Source organism: Carassius gibelio, chromosome B1, assembly GCF_023724105.1.
Source record: "Carassius gibelio isolate Cgi1373 ecotype wild population from Czech Republic chromosome B1, carGib1.2-hapl.c, whole genome shotgun sequence".
NCBI lineage: Eukaryota > Metazoa > Chordata > Actinopteri > Cypriniformes > Cyprinidae > Carassius > Carassius gibelio.
The window spans coordinates 12709492-12726904 of NC_068396.1; the positions used below are offsets into that span (position 1 = coordinate 12709492).

Genomic DNA, 17413 nt, shown 5'->3' on the forward strand with positions numbered 1-17413 from the left:
GAGAATGGTGAACCCAACAGTAAGACACACTTTGGAGAAGTTGAGATGCAGAGAAAAATCTTTAATAAAAGTTCAAGCAACAAAAAATCCACAGTTGGAGCAAAAAACCAGCAAAAGAATTTCTCAAAAACAAAAACTGTCCAAAAGGGAATTCCACAAGAAATAACTCAAAAATTCAAAAAGATCTTGAAGGAAATACGCCACAAGAGAAGGTCCACAAAAATACTAGAGAAGGAATAATCCACAGGCAAGAGAAAAACTAAAAAACAACCCAGATACAGAGAACACTTACTCAGGCAACTGGCTTCAGAACAACTAAACACCAAGCAAAGAAGCTATGAGACAAAGTTACTTAAATACATACAGCTGAACGAGACACAGGTGACTCTAATAACACTTATTACAAGCAGAGTAAGCTGGTCATGAGAGCATCATGAGGACCCCTAGAGGTCAAAACAGAACGTAACAAGCAAAACACTGACAGAAACAAATATTAGACAACACATTTTTGTTTTCAGTCTCAATGTTGTCATGTTGTGCACTGTCATTGGGGAGGGAATCCGCGATGTGGGCCTCCGTGGCCTCTAAATCCATCTTGCTCTCCACAGAAGTTTGGACGATTTCTCTCCTGACCCCGATCGCATCTTCCCACAGCAGGACCACCTCGTCCTCCACGCTGTGCACCCCCACCTCTCTCTGCCTTCGATTTAGGAGGTGGGGATTTGGGACGGAGTCTCTCGATTTCTTCAGTACAACCAGACAAGTAAGAGTTGGGTTCACTGAAGTGGGCAGCATAAGCTTCAACATTATAGTTACTATTGGTCAGCATAGGGCCCACAGTCAGCCAACCTGAAAAGATGCATAACATTAAATCAGAGTATCCATACATGCCATTCAAAAATAAATCTTACTGAGCACAAACTTTTTTGTGCTAATAATATTTTACAACAATAGTGTAAAATTATATAACATGATAGAATTATACTTTACTACCCAGTTCTCTGGAACACTACCTTAGGGTCTAGGGTTTTGGTCTTGTCAGGATTGTTTTTATTGGTCTTGATCCAACAAATGTCTTCTCACCACCTGAAGCCCCATTTCCTCAGACACTGAGAGAGAAGATTGAAGGATAAGACAATTTGTTTCCAAGACTCGTACGCAATGACTGTAAGCAGCATTTTTGTTTATGTGCATTTCATTTACATTATCATGCTGCATTCCAATCAATGAAAATGTGCAGAATATTACTTCATATCAAAACAGAACTCATATTAAACACTTTCTTGAGATCACAGATATGTTTTGAGGATTACAGGTCATTATGTTGTAATTAATGCTCAGTTTCTTGCATAGTCCAATCATTTTGCTTTATAAGACTCCAAGGACTGCTTTGCTTCATAAGACTTCCCAAATTTGGGAAGAACTACCCTCTAAGATTATGATTAGGGCGGGTGATATGTACAACAAACAGTAATATGCCACATTATAAGATTTGTACCATTCTCCCGAGGTCAAGGCGTTCTCCTGAACCACACCACAGGAATACAAAAGAGCGAATAGATGAGATTTCCTCTATGTTCAACTTCATGATCTATACCAGAAACAGATACAAATGATAAAAAACCATATCATTTATGAAATCAACTTCAATTGTTTTCCAATGCACATTTTGAGAGACATTTGCAATAACTCACATCGTCCCAGGTCCAGAAGCGCTTGTTGGCAAGGATATTCTCTGTATTACTCCTCCAAAGGAGGCTCTATCAGAATCACATCAAACTTACACTTCAAATCTCTCAGATCAAATGTGTCTAGATCAGCCTGAAGATACCTGACACACACACACACAATCAAAAATGTATAATTCATAAATACAGGCAATTGAGACAGACAACAGACCTTAGTCACCATATTAAATTTAACAGAAAGAAACGAGGCTGTGAGGGATTGATTTACAGACTTTACAATGACATACACTGCACAAAGACCTAAACAAAAAAACAATCAAAATAATAAGTTTTTACATGTAAATGCTATGTAAATATACAGTATAATTTTGCGTTTAATTCTACCTTTAGGAAAGTGCTGGAGTCTTTGTACACCTCTTCATATGGTCCGCTCTCCTCCTGCAGCTGGGGCTCGACATCTTCCTGTAATACCACACAGCAGATCCAAGATCAGTTATCTACAGCCTTGACCTGATCTAATCTAAACAGAAATCTGAATTAAAGCTGCTCAGTGCTCACTCCCTCTCTGCTCCTCCACAACCTCCTCTGGGTCTTCACCGTCAATGAGACGTCAATGAGAAACACCAGGAACTGATATGTCAAATGATGCCCTGCAGTAAACTTAAGACACACCAGAGTATAACTTTATTGAGTCCATCTTTATTGTCACTGGTATGAGTATTGAGAGTAAAAGCATTACATTTAACCTGTGCCTACCATTTCATTCATATTCTACTTATACATAACGTTCTATTATTTTCTACCTGCACGTCTCTCTGGTCTTTTCGATCTCTTTTTGTTCATCCAACAACATAAGGCATCCACTATAATATAAAAAAAAATTCTAAAGTAAAAGCAACAATGAGGTGAAAAACACAACAAGGAGTAACAAATAAAATATACATATATATATATATATATATATATATATATATATATATATATATATATATATATATATATATATATAATAAATAGGCTATTTAAGATCGAGAGACAGAGTTTTAGTTTTTTTATTAAAGTATGCTATTTAAAGCCCCGAAACATTTTCACAAACTCACAAAAAATATAAGGGTGGCTTACTTTTTTCCATTTGCATGTATGAATAGCCTATGATATTTACCCAACAATAAAACAAGTGACAACATCCGAAAAAAAAGAGAATTTAAATCACACTTAAAGAAAAAGATATCTTGCAAAACAAATAGAGGAAGTGTTTCAATGTTTACTGATAACCAACTATGAATATTAAACCAGAATTTAGAAATAACTTCACAGTAAGAAGTGTGTCACTATTATTTAGCATAGCTACAAAATGAAACACAGACACGTGTCGCGGTTTTACCGACACAAGAGGGCAGACATGAACCTTGTTTCGGCTGTTGGTGATTGCGATCATCTCTGAATCCGTGAACAGAAGATTTCACACCAAAGAGACCCGGAGAGAGCAAACCCGACAACATATATTCTCACTGAAATAATGCCAGCGCTCTGCACTCTCATTTAAGTGCAGACTCTGAGAGCTTCCGCGCGCTCCTTAGATCATGGAATCTTAGAATCTTATGTGGTGCCGTGACTATTTTGGAAGTATTTTTGAACAATTTATTTGCAATATTTTGGTTATTCTGCACCTTGACAACTTAGACTTAAGAACGCATATACTCATTTTTTACCTTCTTTTGCAAAACTTCCAATCTCTGGTGACTCAGTCATCAATATGCATGAGTCATTAAGCCCCGGGCTTCTTAGCTTTCTCTTTTATTGATCCGCGTCTGAGCTGCTCCGATAACAGCCAAAGACAAGATATGAGGCAACTCAAGGACCATGTCTCCACATAGAGGAACTGTTATTGTTATTTAGGTTGTGGTGACACTGACAGACAGGTTGATCGTGATGGATGTGAGATGTGGAGTTCTCTTCGTCTGCTCGCTGCTCGTCGCGTGCAGTGACGGGTCTCCGTTCACCGACTGCATTCAGAGCAAAGGGAAAGCGGGGTTTTATAAGGGACCCATAGACTCGACCGAATCAGGCGTGAAGTGCATGAACTGGAGCGATGTGCCGGGTGTCATAGAGCGGTATTCGGGGAAAGGTCTCGGGGATCACAGTTTCTGCCGGAATCCGGACGGAAGAATTCGGCCCTGGTGTTTCTTCCAAAACAGCCGAGGACGCATAGACTGGGGGTACTGCGACTGCAAGCAAGGTAGGCTATATATACCAGATAAAAGTATCTAATTTGCTAAATCAATAATTTATATAAACTTATATGAGGGAAGACTGAGCATCAAGCAGGTTTCATTTTCTTGAAAGAGTTACCTCCACGCTCCTTATTGTTGTTCAAGATGTGTAAGATTAGTGTAATGTTTATTCTTAAATATTCTGCTAAATTTATGATTCAGGATTAAACCATAGACAGGTCAAAAATAGTGCAGTGCACGCAAGCAATATAAGACATGTTAACTTGAATGCATCCACGCGTGGGAAAGGTATGCGCGCCCCAGGTAGCCTAACTATTGAGAACAAAGCAGCCACGCATAGGCCTATATCTTATTATTAAAAGACAGTAAATCTCCAACAGAATTTTTAGTAATTTTATACAATCTCGGCTGAAGCATTGGCTCTTTAGAAGTTGTTAATTGTGCACGAGCGCTCTCTCAGTAGGATCGCTTGGTTATTTCTGGAGCGCGAGAGAAAGAGTTAATGCGCTGGTGATGATGAAGCCAGTATTATGTAATTTGACAATCACTCAGTATTTGAAATTATAACCTTTGTGACAACGTGAGAAATTTAGAATAGAAACAAAGAATAGTTTTGAGACGTATGTATTTTGCGGGATTCAGGGGCAATGTGTCACACCTTTTATCTCCATGAATAATGTGAGTTTGTTTTAAAAGGCAGTTTCAGTCTGAAAGTCAATATGACAAATAGCCCTAGTCTCCCCTGTGTCACCAGACACGATGAACTGTTTGTGGTAGGCATAAGCTGTGGCAAGTAAGTGCATTTTAAGGATAGGAATGTGCATCCTCATAGTCTCTGATTTATCATGACATTTTCATCAAATTATTGTCTTATAATATCCCTAGAAAATATGAAGAGTCTGCTGATGTACATACAGGTTATAATATGGGCCATGGAAAGAAAACATGGGGAAGATGCCTAAAACTATGGGCTGAGCTCCTCCATAATCTTTCTGTATTTATTATTTTTGACATTTGTTTACAACCTTTTCAATTATATTAGTTAAAAAGCTCCTTGCATGTGTACATTTGATCAATGTTTTACTGTGTATTATGTGGGAACCGGATGAGTTTATTTAAATATGTTTCCAGCACATCAGCCGCCTATCAATGTCCAAACATTCTGCGAATGTTTTGAAGCGCTGAAATGTTTGAAGAACATGTGCTGCCTTCATGTGTGTACTGTGTCTGATTTATAACTGCTCTGAATGTGTAAACACTTAATGCATGAAAAGTGCTTTCACACACACACATCTGTTCCAGTAGCAAGTGGATATAAATTAATTCTGTTGTGGCAAAAGTTTGACCACAATCTCAAAGTCTTTTTAATGCAAGGTTACATTATTCTATTTTATGTCTACTTTTATGTAGAATTTTGTGTAACTCTAAGGTTAATACAACTTACTTGGCATACAGTATGTTAAATTAGAAGTATAAATTATTGCTAAGTTTGCCCAAGTTAATTGTAATTTGATAAGAGTCTATAAGAGAACTAAAATATATTTTTAGCCACAACTGCAAATGAATATACTGTAAATCTGTGACTATTATGTCCAGTTAGAATGGAAATATGCATTTTAATAGTAAAGTAATGCATTTCTCATCTCTACTCACTGGCTTTATAATAGACCTGATTGTACTGCTTGTACTCAATAGCTTACATTGTTTCCATGACATATTATAGTATCAGTATCACACACACAAACACACACATTTATTATAGAACTGTCGAGAACTCATGTGGAGGTTAAAGCATTCCTCTGTCATCACATAAAGCAAGTCATGGATTTATGTTTTCTTTCTGCGTAACTGTGGAAATTTTTGTAACGTTCACATTTATCAAAATTACGGAGACCAGCGGAACCAAATGTTTGCAGAACATTAAATTTTATCACCTGTCTGAGGAGGGTCAACAGCACTCTCAAGTTTATCACGCCAACTTTGTTTGCATTTGCAGGTTCTTTGCGACTGCATGGAGGCAAATCCAAACTGGATGGAACAGTAGAAGTGTATCTGAATGGTGTGTGGGGAGCCATCTGCAGTAATGGATGGGATGACCGAGATGCCGCTGTGGTGTGTCGACAGCTGGGACAGGGGTAATACACATACACACATATACATACAGTATGTATAACATAGTGTCATAGCACTTGTACTACTTCTGTAGTTATGTATACTGTGTGCAATATCTTGCTGACTTACTTCATTTGCTAATATTCGCAGTATACCAGTATACCACATCATACGTGCAGAATGTCTCATAATGCAGTGCTTTGGACTTGACTTTCTAGTTTAGAGTATTATCACCCACAGTGCAGGGCTTGATGCTTACTTTACCTAAAGGCCTGGGTATACTTCACTTTCCGCTTTCCGTTCCATCTTCCACACAGCCGTCTGCACAGCTTTCAAAGTATAACCTTCGAAACCAAGGGTAAGTGCGGATGGACCAGCTCATAACATACGCTGTACCACCTACTTGACTTGCACTTTGTCTCAACATTCACCTTGCGCATGCCATCCGCGCGGTCTCAAAAAATAACCTGCATGCTTACGGGGTGAGTGGCTGTCCGGGAGCCCTCCTGATGATGAAAATGACGTAATGCAGATGGTTTGTGGCTGCGGACAACCGAAGTATACTTTGGCCTTAAGGAAGAACACATGTGCCCCTAAGTTGAATTTTTTTTCCCCCGCTCAATAAAGGGTTACAAAGATTTGATTTATAAGAATACAAAAACTAAACTACACCAGGTTTTTAAACTTTTCTGTTTAAATTGTACTTAATAATGATGTAATTATTGAAAAGCGTACTGTATATGCACAACAAAGGACTTTTAAATATAAACAAGACCGAAACTAACTGTGACTCTTATTTTGAAATGTATATTCCTCACTATTTCCGACTGCTGATTCAAAAAGACGAGGGAGGTAAAATATGCACTCTTAAAACCATCTACAACATATAAACATAATAAAGTAGTAAATCACAAGCATCCAATTTGCAAAAATGTGTGGCACTCATTGACTGTAGTCTGTAGAACACGCTGAGAAAGTTGAGAAACATGCAGCTCTTGTATTTATTTTTTTGGCTTAACAACCACATTCCTGTTTTTCTATCCCCAAAGTTAAGACGTCTTAAAATATAAATTCATATTTTTAAATATATTTTTATGAAATAAAAATAAAAATTTCATATAACTGAAAAAACTGAGGATAAATGTTCTTTTTTTGTTTGCACACATGGTTCTAAATACATTTTACAGAAAACATACATTTCTTTTTAGTCGCAAATGATCGTCAATAGAGTCACTTTAAACATCTCCTTCTTGATTTATTTACCAGGACTATTAAGAGTTGAAGGAATAGTTCAACTAAAATTACAAAAATTCCACCATAATTTACTCTCTGTAATGCCATTCCAAATTATTTTGGGAAAAAAGCAATTTAATACAAATGATAAATTCCAAAGGACCATCTTTGAGATACTAACAGGATGCCAGTTTCTGATTTAAACATGCAGTGTGCAGAATTCATATGACAACAATGTCTGATATATGGTGTTACTAGTATAATGCATACGGTTTTACATTAAAAATAGTAGGCAGTATACAGTGTTAGTAATTTTTTTCCCCAGCACCTAAATACAAACTGGACAGATCATGCACTGCTGAAATATTCAGCATTCATTATGTCTGTCCTCTGAGAACTGTACAGTAGTAAGGGATGTGCAGAGAGACATTCAAAATACATCACTTGTATTCAGTTTTTGAAGCTCATTGCCGTCACTACTGGGATAGTTTCTGTGTTCTGATGACCATATGCTGCCCATTTCTTTTATTACCAATTTTCCCCCTTTAAAATACGGCATATGCTTAGTAAATGTGTGTGCGGGTGTTTTAAAAGATTGCTGATTTCTCCGGAGAGTTCTAATCTTTGTCACGAACACACCCATGAGGTTTGTGTCTATCACGCTCACACGCATGCCTATCTGAGAGCGTTCGTCTGAGATCATCACTGAGCGTGCTCAGAGAGAGGTGACCGCAGGGTCTCGTAGATCACATGACACAACAGTGACAGTTATAAGTCTGACAAAAAGTATTATTTTACCATTCAAACACAAACGGACACATACACATGTGTGGAGCTGTCATCATTTGACCTGGGGAGCTTAGAACCTATTTGTCATTTATGAATAATTCATTGGGTCTCTCAACTTTGATAGATGAATAGACATGAATTATTTAAAGACTAGGGAGACAGATAGACTTCACAGACTTTGATTTATGTCTTCTATCTGTCTGTCTACCACAGGGGTTCTCAAGCTTTTTTTCATCTGCACTCCACCCATGTAGCAGAAGCCATACAGATTAAGATCTTATAGGCAGCAAATTTATATATGTTTTTATGCATATTATAATATATATATATATATATATATATATATATATATATATATATATATATATATATATATATATATATATATATATATATATATATATATATATATATATATATTAGGTGTTTAACGGTACACATATTCATATCTTTGTCTGTCTTTGTAAGATCTGACTGCCTTTCATCCCTTCCTTTTTACCAGTTTTAATGAGAAAATAAACATGAATGAACATTTCATGTCTCGTATAATCACTCAATCATTGTTTCAGGCACATTAAGACATCAGTAAAACAGCTTTTAAACAAAATGTCACGTTCATTTAACTGGCCATGTCATCAGTGTCCACAGTTCATTAGTTTGCTGGAGAAATGACGTATAGAGACCAATATATTAGACTCATGATATTTTAGTGATGTTCTAATTCTTTTTTATATGTGTAAGTAAATCTGTTATGAAACAAGTTATGATAGCCACTCTGCAAATGAATATATTTAAACAACAAATAAAAAAAGTTAGAATTCATAAGTTAATTTAAAAACTTCATTTCGTGCAGTTTGCATGCAATTTTTTAAGTTGAGTGTTGATTATTATATTTATATTATATAATTATATTAAGTTTGGGCTCTTTTGTCATTACCTTATATAGTAATGTAAAAGGGAGAGATTGTACTATTTTATACTTATACTTAAAGAAATAACTATTTTTTTTCACTAAACCACCTTCTAATAAAAAAGCAATATCAAGTTTAGCCCCCCCCCCCATATATAGTTTGTATGGTTTGCTTAATGTATGCTGGTGATTTAGTTGTTTTTTTCACCAAGTAGTATTGGCTAACAGCTGCTAAATATATGTTCTGATTATGGGATCAGATATGATGTGCAATTTAAATAAATTCTTAACTTTACAGAAATGTGATGCCATCAGCATCTCTTGCAACCCAAGTGGGGTTGTGGCCCCAGGGTTCAGAACATTTGATCTACCATTTACTGACTTTAACAAAGGTAGATGAATAGTTGAAACACCAACAATAATTAAATGCATAGCTGAGAAAAGACTCAGGTAAAGAAAGCAAATGAAACAATAAACATCCTACTGTGCTTTTCTGTCTCAGTTATAGAGCGCGTGCACGTGTGAGTCCTCTGTCACGTCTGGTGGTGTCTGTAGTTCACTGGCAGACTGTGGGCTGTGATGGACAGGAAGAGGACTTACTGCAGTGCAATCGCACCGTCTGGAACGGGGGAGAGTGTGTTAACCGTCACGCGGCTGCCGTCTCTTGTACACCAGTGGAGGGTAAGTACACGCTCACTCACTTTTTAACATAAACACGGCCATAATGACAAATAACACTCTCAATCTAAGAGAAAATAACTTGGAAAGTGTGTGTGTGTTCAGCTTCAGTGTTTGTCCCAGTACGTCTCTCTGGTGGGCCATCAGCGTATGAAGGCAGAGTAGAGGTGTATCATGCAGGACAGTGGGGCACAGTGTGTGATGACCAATGGGATGATAATGATGCTGAGGTGGTCTGCAGGCAGCTGGGGTTGGGGTAAGACACACGCACACAAATGTAAATGAGCTAAATTTGACAAATTTGTTCACTTGTCGTGTCCAAATCCCATTTAGTTGTTTGGCTGTAATGAAATCAGATCCATTAAGATGAATGGATCTGAAATATATATGAAATATAATAATTTAATCTTATTGTAGTACTGAATTCAAGTGACGCATCAGACAACACAGCATTCATGTATATGCTTACTTGTCATTCAATGCATAGTGAATGTCTCATGAGAATGAATGAATCCAGACACAGCTGTAGACACCACGGAGCTTATTACATTACATTCATGTTATGTCCCATATGACGAAAAATCTGATCTGACTTGGACTGGAATGCTCTGAATCGTATTTCAAATCTCATATGCATGTGATTTGGATTGGGTTTGTTTTTTAATCAAATGAATCACATGGTATGATCTTTTGATCAGAAAAATCACAATTATAAACAAATAATTGTATTTGTACTAAATTATATTTTTATATATTAAGATATTTTGTTAACGTATCTATTTTGATTTTCAGATCTGATTCAGTTGTTTTATAATTGAATCAGATCCATTCAGATATAAATATCTCAGTAAATAATTTAGTTGAGTCTGGTAAATCTACATCGGTTGCGATAGTAAAGACAAAAAGAGATATAAAAAGAGAGGAAATTTAATTTCTTTCTATCTTGCCATGGTACTGAAATTATTACATGCATGTGAATGCCACTTATGAGAAAGAATGAATTAATTCATTAGACACTAATGGTGGTGGATGAGGAGATACCCCCTGACAATGTAAAGTGCTTTGAGTGCTTAGAAAAGCGCTATATAAATGTAAGGAATTATTATTATTAATATTACTGAGCTTTGTGAAGGCCATTACATTCATGTTGTGTCTTATATGACAAGAAAAAAAACTTGGACTGGAATGTGCTGAATCACATTTCAAACTATATATTTTGGTTTGGGCTGTTTTTTTAATCTAAATAATTACATTAATTTCACGATGTGCTGATTAACTGATCACAGCTGAATCATAATTCTAAACCAATATTATTTTTTTTATTTTATTTTTTTTTATTAATATTATAAATTTTTATTCTAAATTAATTCATTATTTTTAATTCATTATTAATCCATTAATTGACAGCCCTACAAAAAAAAATTACAAAACAAATTCTGCCTGTCTGAGCAAAGCCATAGAGGCTTGACCCGGTTTCTTGGGAACAAGCTGTCTATTTAGAGGAACACCAGGGCGTTCTTACAACCAAGATGTGTGAAAATAGAAGGAAGATCGAGAGGAGGTAGGAGTGTTAAATGGAGAGAGGGGAAGAGAGGAGTAGAGTGTCTTCTCTGCATAAAAATGTGAAGTATTTTCTTGGGAGGTTCCTGACACACAAAGCCAAAGTGTTCTCAGTAAGAAAGTGAGAGTGTGAGAGACAGACAGAAAATGAAGATAATGAGAGGATGAGAGCCAGAGGAGCACAGAATGAGAGGGCAAAGAGGCGTAAAGGGTGATTTAGAGGGAGGGAAGGAATTACAGAGGAACGGAAAGAGAGAATGGAAAGATCAAGATGTGAATCAGGTTGATTGTTTCAAGCATTTCAACTATATTATACTGAGGGGCGTAACAAATGGTGCCCAAAAGTGAGCTTTGCAGGTGTGTGTGAGTTTGTATAATAATCACTCATGTGAAGGGCTCTCTGTTGGATGGAAAAACTGCTGTGAAATAAAACACGTGGGTTCATGCACATGTTGGAGACTGCAGTTCCACTTCGTTTGCCTCTCAACTTTCACTGATTATTGACTGCTGAACTTTGTGCTTGATCGCCTGTTAATCACAGAAAGAAGAAAAAAATATAGAATCTTAATGCGGCCCACTAGTGTACTTGAATTTATATCGTTTTGGACATGAGTGTTGCATTTACAGTATGTTTTTAGTTTTCTCTTTCATTTGCTGTTATGTAGAGGCCCATTTTTACTGAAAATCAATGTGAATCAAAAAGGAGGTATCATATTAACATTACAAATTTGTAGACTGAATCAAGGAGTAATTTTATCCTTTAGGGCTGTAATATATATTCATGTGCAATTTCAGTAAGAAAGAAATTCCCGTTCATTAAACAATAGACTGTTATGATGTCACTTTCCAAACTTTTTATGTCATTTACTGCATAAATGTAAGAAAACAAACAAAAAAGCACCAAATTACACAATTACCATGTTTGCGACAGGGTCTGTAGCTTTGCATTTGCAGAGTGAAAATGTATTGTCTGAGCAGGCTGTTGTGATGAAGTACATATGAGTGTTAATTATGAAAATAAATGCAATTAAATGTAATTAAATGCAATTAGCTGAACTATATTTGATATATATTCATATTAACATCAGTTGTCTTTGAAATATGTTTATATTATGCATGAATATTGAAACACTGTTAAAACTGTTTTTAAATATATTTAAAAATGTTATGTTTTTAAATATATTTGAAATTACACATTCGTACACCTATAACTTGCAATTGAGAACATTTAAAATACATGAACTATAATAAAAAATGTAATTTAAATGTAGACTGCAGTAAAAAAAAAAGATCAAATACTTTACATGTGCTTTACTATGTTTTTATTTCTACAAATCAAAATACATCTACTTATTTAGAGGAAAACAAAAGATTATTAAGAACATAATTAGACATTATTAGAAAGTGCAATTTTTAAATGTGTACTTAATGTGTTAAGATACTTTTAAATGGTTTTTTTTCTCATTAATATTATTTCTACAACTACAGTTTTTGCTTACTACTTTTATCATTTAAAGTACACAACACATTCAGCGCAATATCTTATTGCACTTATTTTTCACAAAGAATCTGAATCATAATGTCAAACATACTTGATATTCTTCTGTCTTCTGGAGGAACGTAGCAGGATCCTGAAGAGCTGCGGCCACCTGCTGTGAGATGCCTAACACAAACAACTCCCTCTGCTTGACTATGTAAATGAATGACTGCAAATCAGCTAGAAAATCAGCTTGTGGGATTTCAGCTCTAATCTTTATCCACACAGTGATTGTTTCACTTTGTTTGAGCTTTTGAGATCTTCAGAATGTTATATTAGTATTTATTTCTATATAAGTATTGTTTTGTTTAGTGTTTTCCTGATGTATGTGTACAGGGGCATTGCTAAGGCTTGGGTAGGAGCATATTTCGGCGCAGGCTCAGGGCGAATATTGTTGGATGAAGTGAGCTGCACAGGAAATGAGCTTTCCATAGAGCAGTGTCCAAAAACTGCCTGGGGGGAGCACAACTGTGACCACACAGAGGATGCTGGAGTGTCTTGCATCCCACTTACAGGTACATGTGTACATATATATATATATATAGTATGGACAACACCTGTGTGAGAAACAGACTTATAATGTTAATATATATATATATATATTATATTAACTTGCAGGATATTTTAATGCCACAAAGACCTCTTACAGTACATGTAAATTTTATGAGCCTTTTTTTGGTCTTACATTTATTGTCTCACCCGAGATTGATGATAAAAGCAGGTGTAAAGAGAGCCTCTCTGTCTCTGTCAGACGGTGCAGTGCGTCTGGTTGGGGGTGTGAAGGGTTATGAGGGGAGACTGGAGGTTCATTACAGAGGTCAGTGGGGGACCGTGTGTGATGATGGCTGGACACAAACCAACACACAGGTCGTCTGCAGGCAGCTGGGCTTCAGGTATTCTTTTTTAATATGTATTTTTGATTTGATTGTCAGCGTGTTTATTATTGACTCCTTGGCTCTGCTTATCGTGTTGTGCTTATGCAGGTCAGGGGAGAGTGTGTCGGCAGGGCGGTTTGGGGTGGCGGCGGGTCCCATTCTCCTGGATGATGTTAGGTGTACGGGAAAAGAGCCCACAGTAACACACTGCAGCCGGAGAGGCTGGTTCAAACATGACTGCACTCACAACCAAGACATAGCCGTTGTGTGCAACCCCCAACGCTCCAGACACGGAGTGCCCAACAGTAAGAGTTCTGACACACTCATGTACACACACTATTAAACTGCTATTAATGTTAGATTTAAGAATATTTAAATATATATGATTTGTTTTTACTTATTATTAAACCACTGTTGATGACAAAATACACCCTTTAATGTAAGTCATTTTAACTGATGAGTTGTTTACACAAATTAGACTCAGAAATGAGATCCATTTTGTAGAATGGCCCTTAAAATACTTTTATGTGCACTCCATATGGTTCTTATACAATATGTGAGGTGATATACTTTAATATGAGCACTTAAGAGTTATGCTGACTATAATGGGGATGTTGTGGTGATGCCTCTACACCTGTAGCTCATGTAGCACCCATTTACGCAAATATAAAACCTGAATTCCCTCTGTCAGAAGGTTGAACGTTATATTACACACACTTCTACATATACATGTATGCAAAATCCAAATGGAGAATTATGATCTAACAGATCTTTAGTAAAAATGTATCTCTGATTTCTTATTTGGGCTCAGCTTTGATTTAGCATTGTGTAAAAATCACCTCAAGACAGACAGAACGAGTTCTGCTAATGGTCCGAGGGCATGAAGTCAGACGTTTAACAAGTACAGCTGCTACCAGACTTATCATGGCTGACTTCTGCTGAGCTTCATAAAGAGCTGATGATTTTACCGGATTCAGACAGACACACAGTTAAATGTACATATGGAAAACACTCCTACACATCCAGATGAGAGAATACACAGAATTCATGGACATAAATTAAATTAACCTAAATGAAAACAATGGTAATTAGTATAATACAGCAATTGCATATATTTTTTTATTTAGTATTTATTTATTATTTAAAATAAATTTAATTTTAAATTAAGTAAAAAAAAGAAATTAAGAAATTTCAAACCCAAGAACATAAATCAGTTCAGCAAAGACCATTTTTATGAGCATCAAGCGTCAGTTTTATTATAATATTTACGAAATAATGGACTGCTAAATATTTGTATGGATGCTTCTATACTGCAAGATCACAGTTTTCCTGCCTTAATGTTCTTTTATTTTTGACACAGGTTCTAATTTTGTAGAGAAGTTTACCCTTCACATGCTTAACTACGAATTAAATATCTGGTAACACTTTATTTTTAGATGTCCTTGTTGCATGTTACATGTACTTACTATTATAATAACAATAAAGTATTTATAATTACATGCAAATAACCCTAAGCCAACCCCTAACCCTAACCATACAGTAAGTACAAGTATTTAATTAATATTATTCAGTACTTAAATTTATAACTACACTGTAACAAGGACACCTTAAAATAAAGTGTAACCAAATGTCCTAAGTGCGACTTGGTACATATTTGTTAAGTATACCAGTACTTTCACATTATTTTGCTGCTTTTCTCTTTTTCAAGTTTTCCACTTTTCCCCACAATCCTAGAACCCTTTTGTTAAATGAGGTATATAGAGAAAAGAATATGTGTGTGTGTGTGTAATAGATCTTTATGGGCAGCAGGCCAGTCAGAGTGTGAGTAACAGAATGAGTGACAACACTGGAACTGGGAACCGGTGAGGAGTTTGTCAGTTGCATACTCACACATTAGATACTATGGTTTGTGTTTAAATGCCCTGCTGCAGTTCTTTTTCCTGCACTCTCTGGCTGATTTAACTTTATTGACTTTGGACAGAGTAGCCGGTGCTTTCAAGAGCCTTCAGTATAGAGCAGATCTCCCTCTTTAATTCATCTTACTCAAAGGGATTTAGATGAGTGTGTTTTTGTGTATAAACTTAAGTCTCCAGTTCTTAGTATTCTCATCAAACACATTTCAGTATTCTTTTTAATGGACACACACACACACAAATCTAATCTTTTTTGTATTACAGTTTGTTACTACCCTAAATGTTTCCTCCTGATTTGCTTCTTAAATTCATCTTGCATGCACACACACAAACATACTGGACTTCCCCTGTCAAGTTGATGGCTTTATGAAAATGTGGTGCATGTAGCTCTATGGGAAACTCTCAGAGCTTTAATAATGGTTCCTTTCTACCGATTGAGCTTAAACGTAGTTCCTACTTGCCTGTGAGCCACATGGAATCCATCTGTGGTCTGTGCTCACAAAACTCAGATCTCCACTAGACCGGAACACCCGTCCTTCACAAAGTCATTCATTTCAGTTAGTAGTACTCTCAGCTCCATTTAACTTATTTGATCATGCTTAAAAGCTTTCTGCAGAAATCAACAGATTTCTCTACTAAATCAGCAAAGTGATGTCTGATGTGATTAACAGGAAATATTCTGTCAGTTATGCTCCATTGACTTAATTTTTAATGGATGATTACTCAATATCTATATCTGGGTCTCTTTATCTCTCTCTCACCATATACTATACACTACCATTAAAAAGTTAGGATCCGTAAGATATTAAAAAAGCAAGGACAATTTCAACTGTTCAAATATGATGAGTAAGGAATATAAAGGATTCCTGTTGTACTTTCTATTTATCAAAGAATTCTGAATATATCACATTTTCCACAAAAATATCAATATTGATAATAATAAGAAATGTTTCTTGAGGGCAATATAAGTATATTAGAATGATTTCTGAAGGATCGTGTAACACTAAAGTAATGGGTGTAAATATAAAAAAAAAGAATGCAGTTATTTTATTTTATAATATAACTTTTACCATATTTTGGATCCAATAAGTGCAGCCTCAGTGAGCATAACAGACTTTATTTCATTAAAAAACCTTACACTCTTAAAAATAAATGTGCTTCACGATGTCATAGAAGAACCTTTTATTCTAAATGGTTCTATAAAGAACCTTTAACATCTGAAGAACCTTTTTGTTTGACAAAAGGTTATTTGTGGTGAAAGAAGGTTCTTTAGATTATAAAGAAACTTTGACTGAATAGTTCTTTGTGGAACCAAAAATGGTTCTTCTATGGCATCGCTTAAAGAACCTTTTGAAGCACATTTATTTTTAAGAGTGTACCGACCTGAGACCTTTGAATGGCAATATATAAGAATGAAAGATGGCCAATGTATATATACAAACACTCACGTTCTCGCTCAGCAGAATGATGTCCAAATAAATAAAAGCTTTCTAAGAGTGCCTTTTGGAGTGTTTTTCATGATGTCTCTTCAACAGAGCTGATGAAGAGTAGAGAACATCTGAATAAAACATTTCAGCACGGATGGTTATCACATGTGAGTGTGTGTGTGTGTGTGTGTGTGTGTGTGTGCTGCTGGTGCTGAAGGCTTTATGAAGTAAATTTGATTTAATAAAAAAGTCCTTGAGCAACCGCTGACAAGTGAGACATGACTGTGAGAAATGAACTTCAAGCTTTAGGAATGATTAGTATTGCAGATGTTCATAAATGTGTATGTTTTGTTAACATAGAATATGTAGCAAAGCAGTAAGCCATGAGAAGCTGTGCTCTAAGTACTCCACTCAGGTGGTAGTAATAATAATCAAACTTGTAAATCTAAAATAAGGC

At 35.9% G+C, this 17413-nt stretch overlaps 2 protein-coding genes across 2 annotated transcripts in view; one reads left to right on the plus strand and one right to left on the minus strand.

Annotated features, from left to right (window-relative positions):
• Positions 1–544: 544 nt before the first annotated feature.
• On the minus strand, positions 545–2456 carry mettl14 (methyltransferase 14, N6-adenosine-methyltransferase subun). Its single transcript, XM_052545867.1, is given in 9 exon segments — positions 545–851; positions 853–1109; positions 1499–1591; positions 1695–1731; positions 1733–1831; positions 1966–1988; positions 2073–2150; positions 2247–2348; positions 2445–2456. Coding segments are annotated over 9 exon segments (1008 nt in total).
• Positions 2457–3249: 793 nt separating this feature from the next.
• The window catches only part of prss12 (serine protease 12), a 29996-nt gene continuing 15832 nt past the window's right edge, over positions 3250–17413 (plus strand). The window contains exons 1-7 of the mRNA XM_052546389.1: positions 3250–3927; positions 5919–6057; positions 9469–9647; positions 9750–9900; positions 13078–13256; positions 13493–13634; positions 13725–13921. Coding sequence (XP_052402349.1) covers positions 3621–3927; positions 5919–6057; positions 9469–9647; positions 9750–9900; positions 13078–13256; positions 13493–13634; positions 13725–13921 — 1294 coding nt within the window. The 5' untranslated portion in view covers positions 3250–3620. The remainder of the gene's footprint in view (positions 3928–5918; positions 6058–9468; positions 9648–9749; positions 9901–13077; positions 13257–13492; positions 13635–13724; positions 13922–17413) is intronic.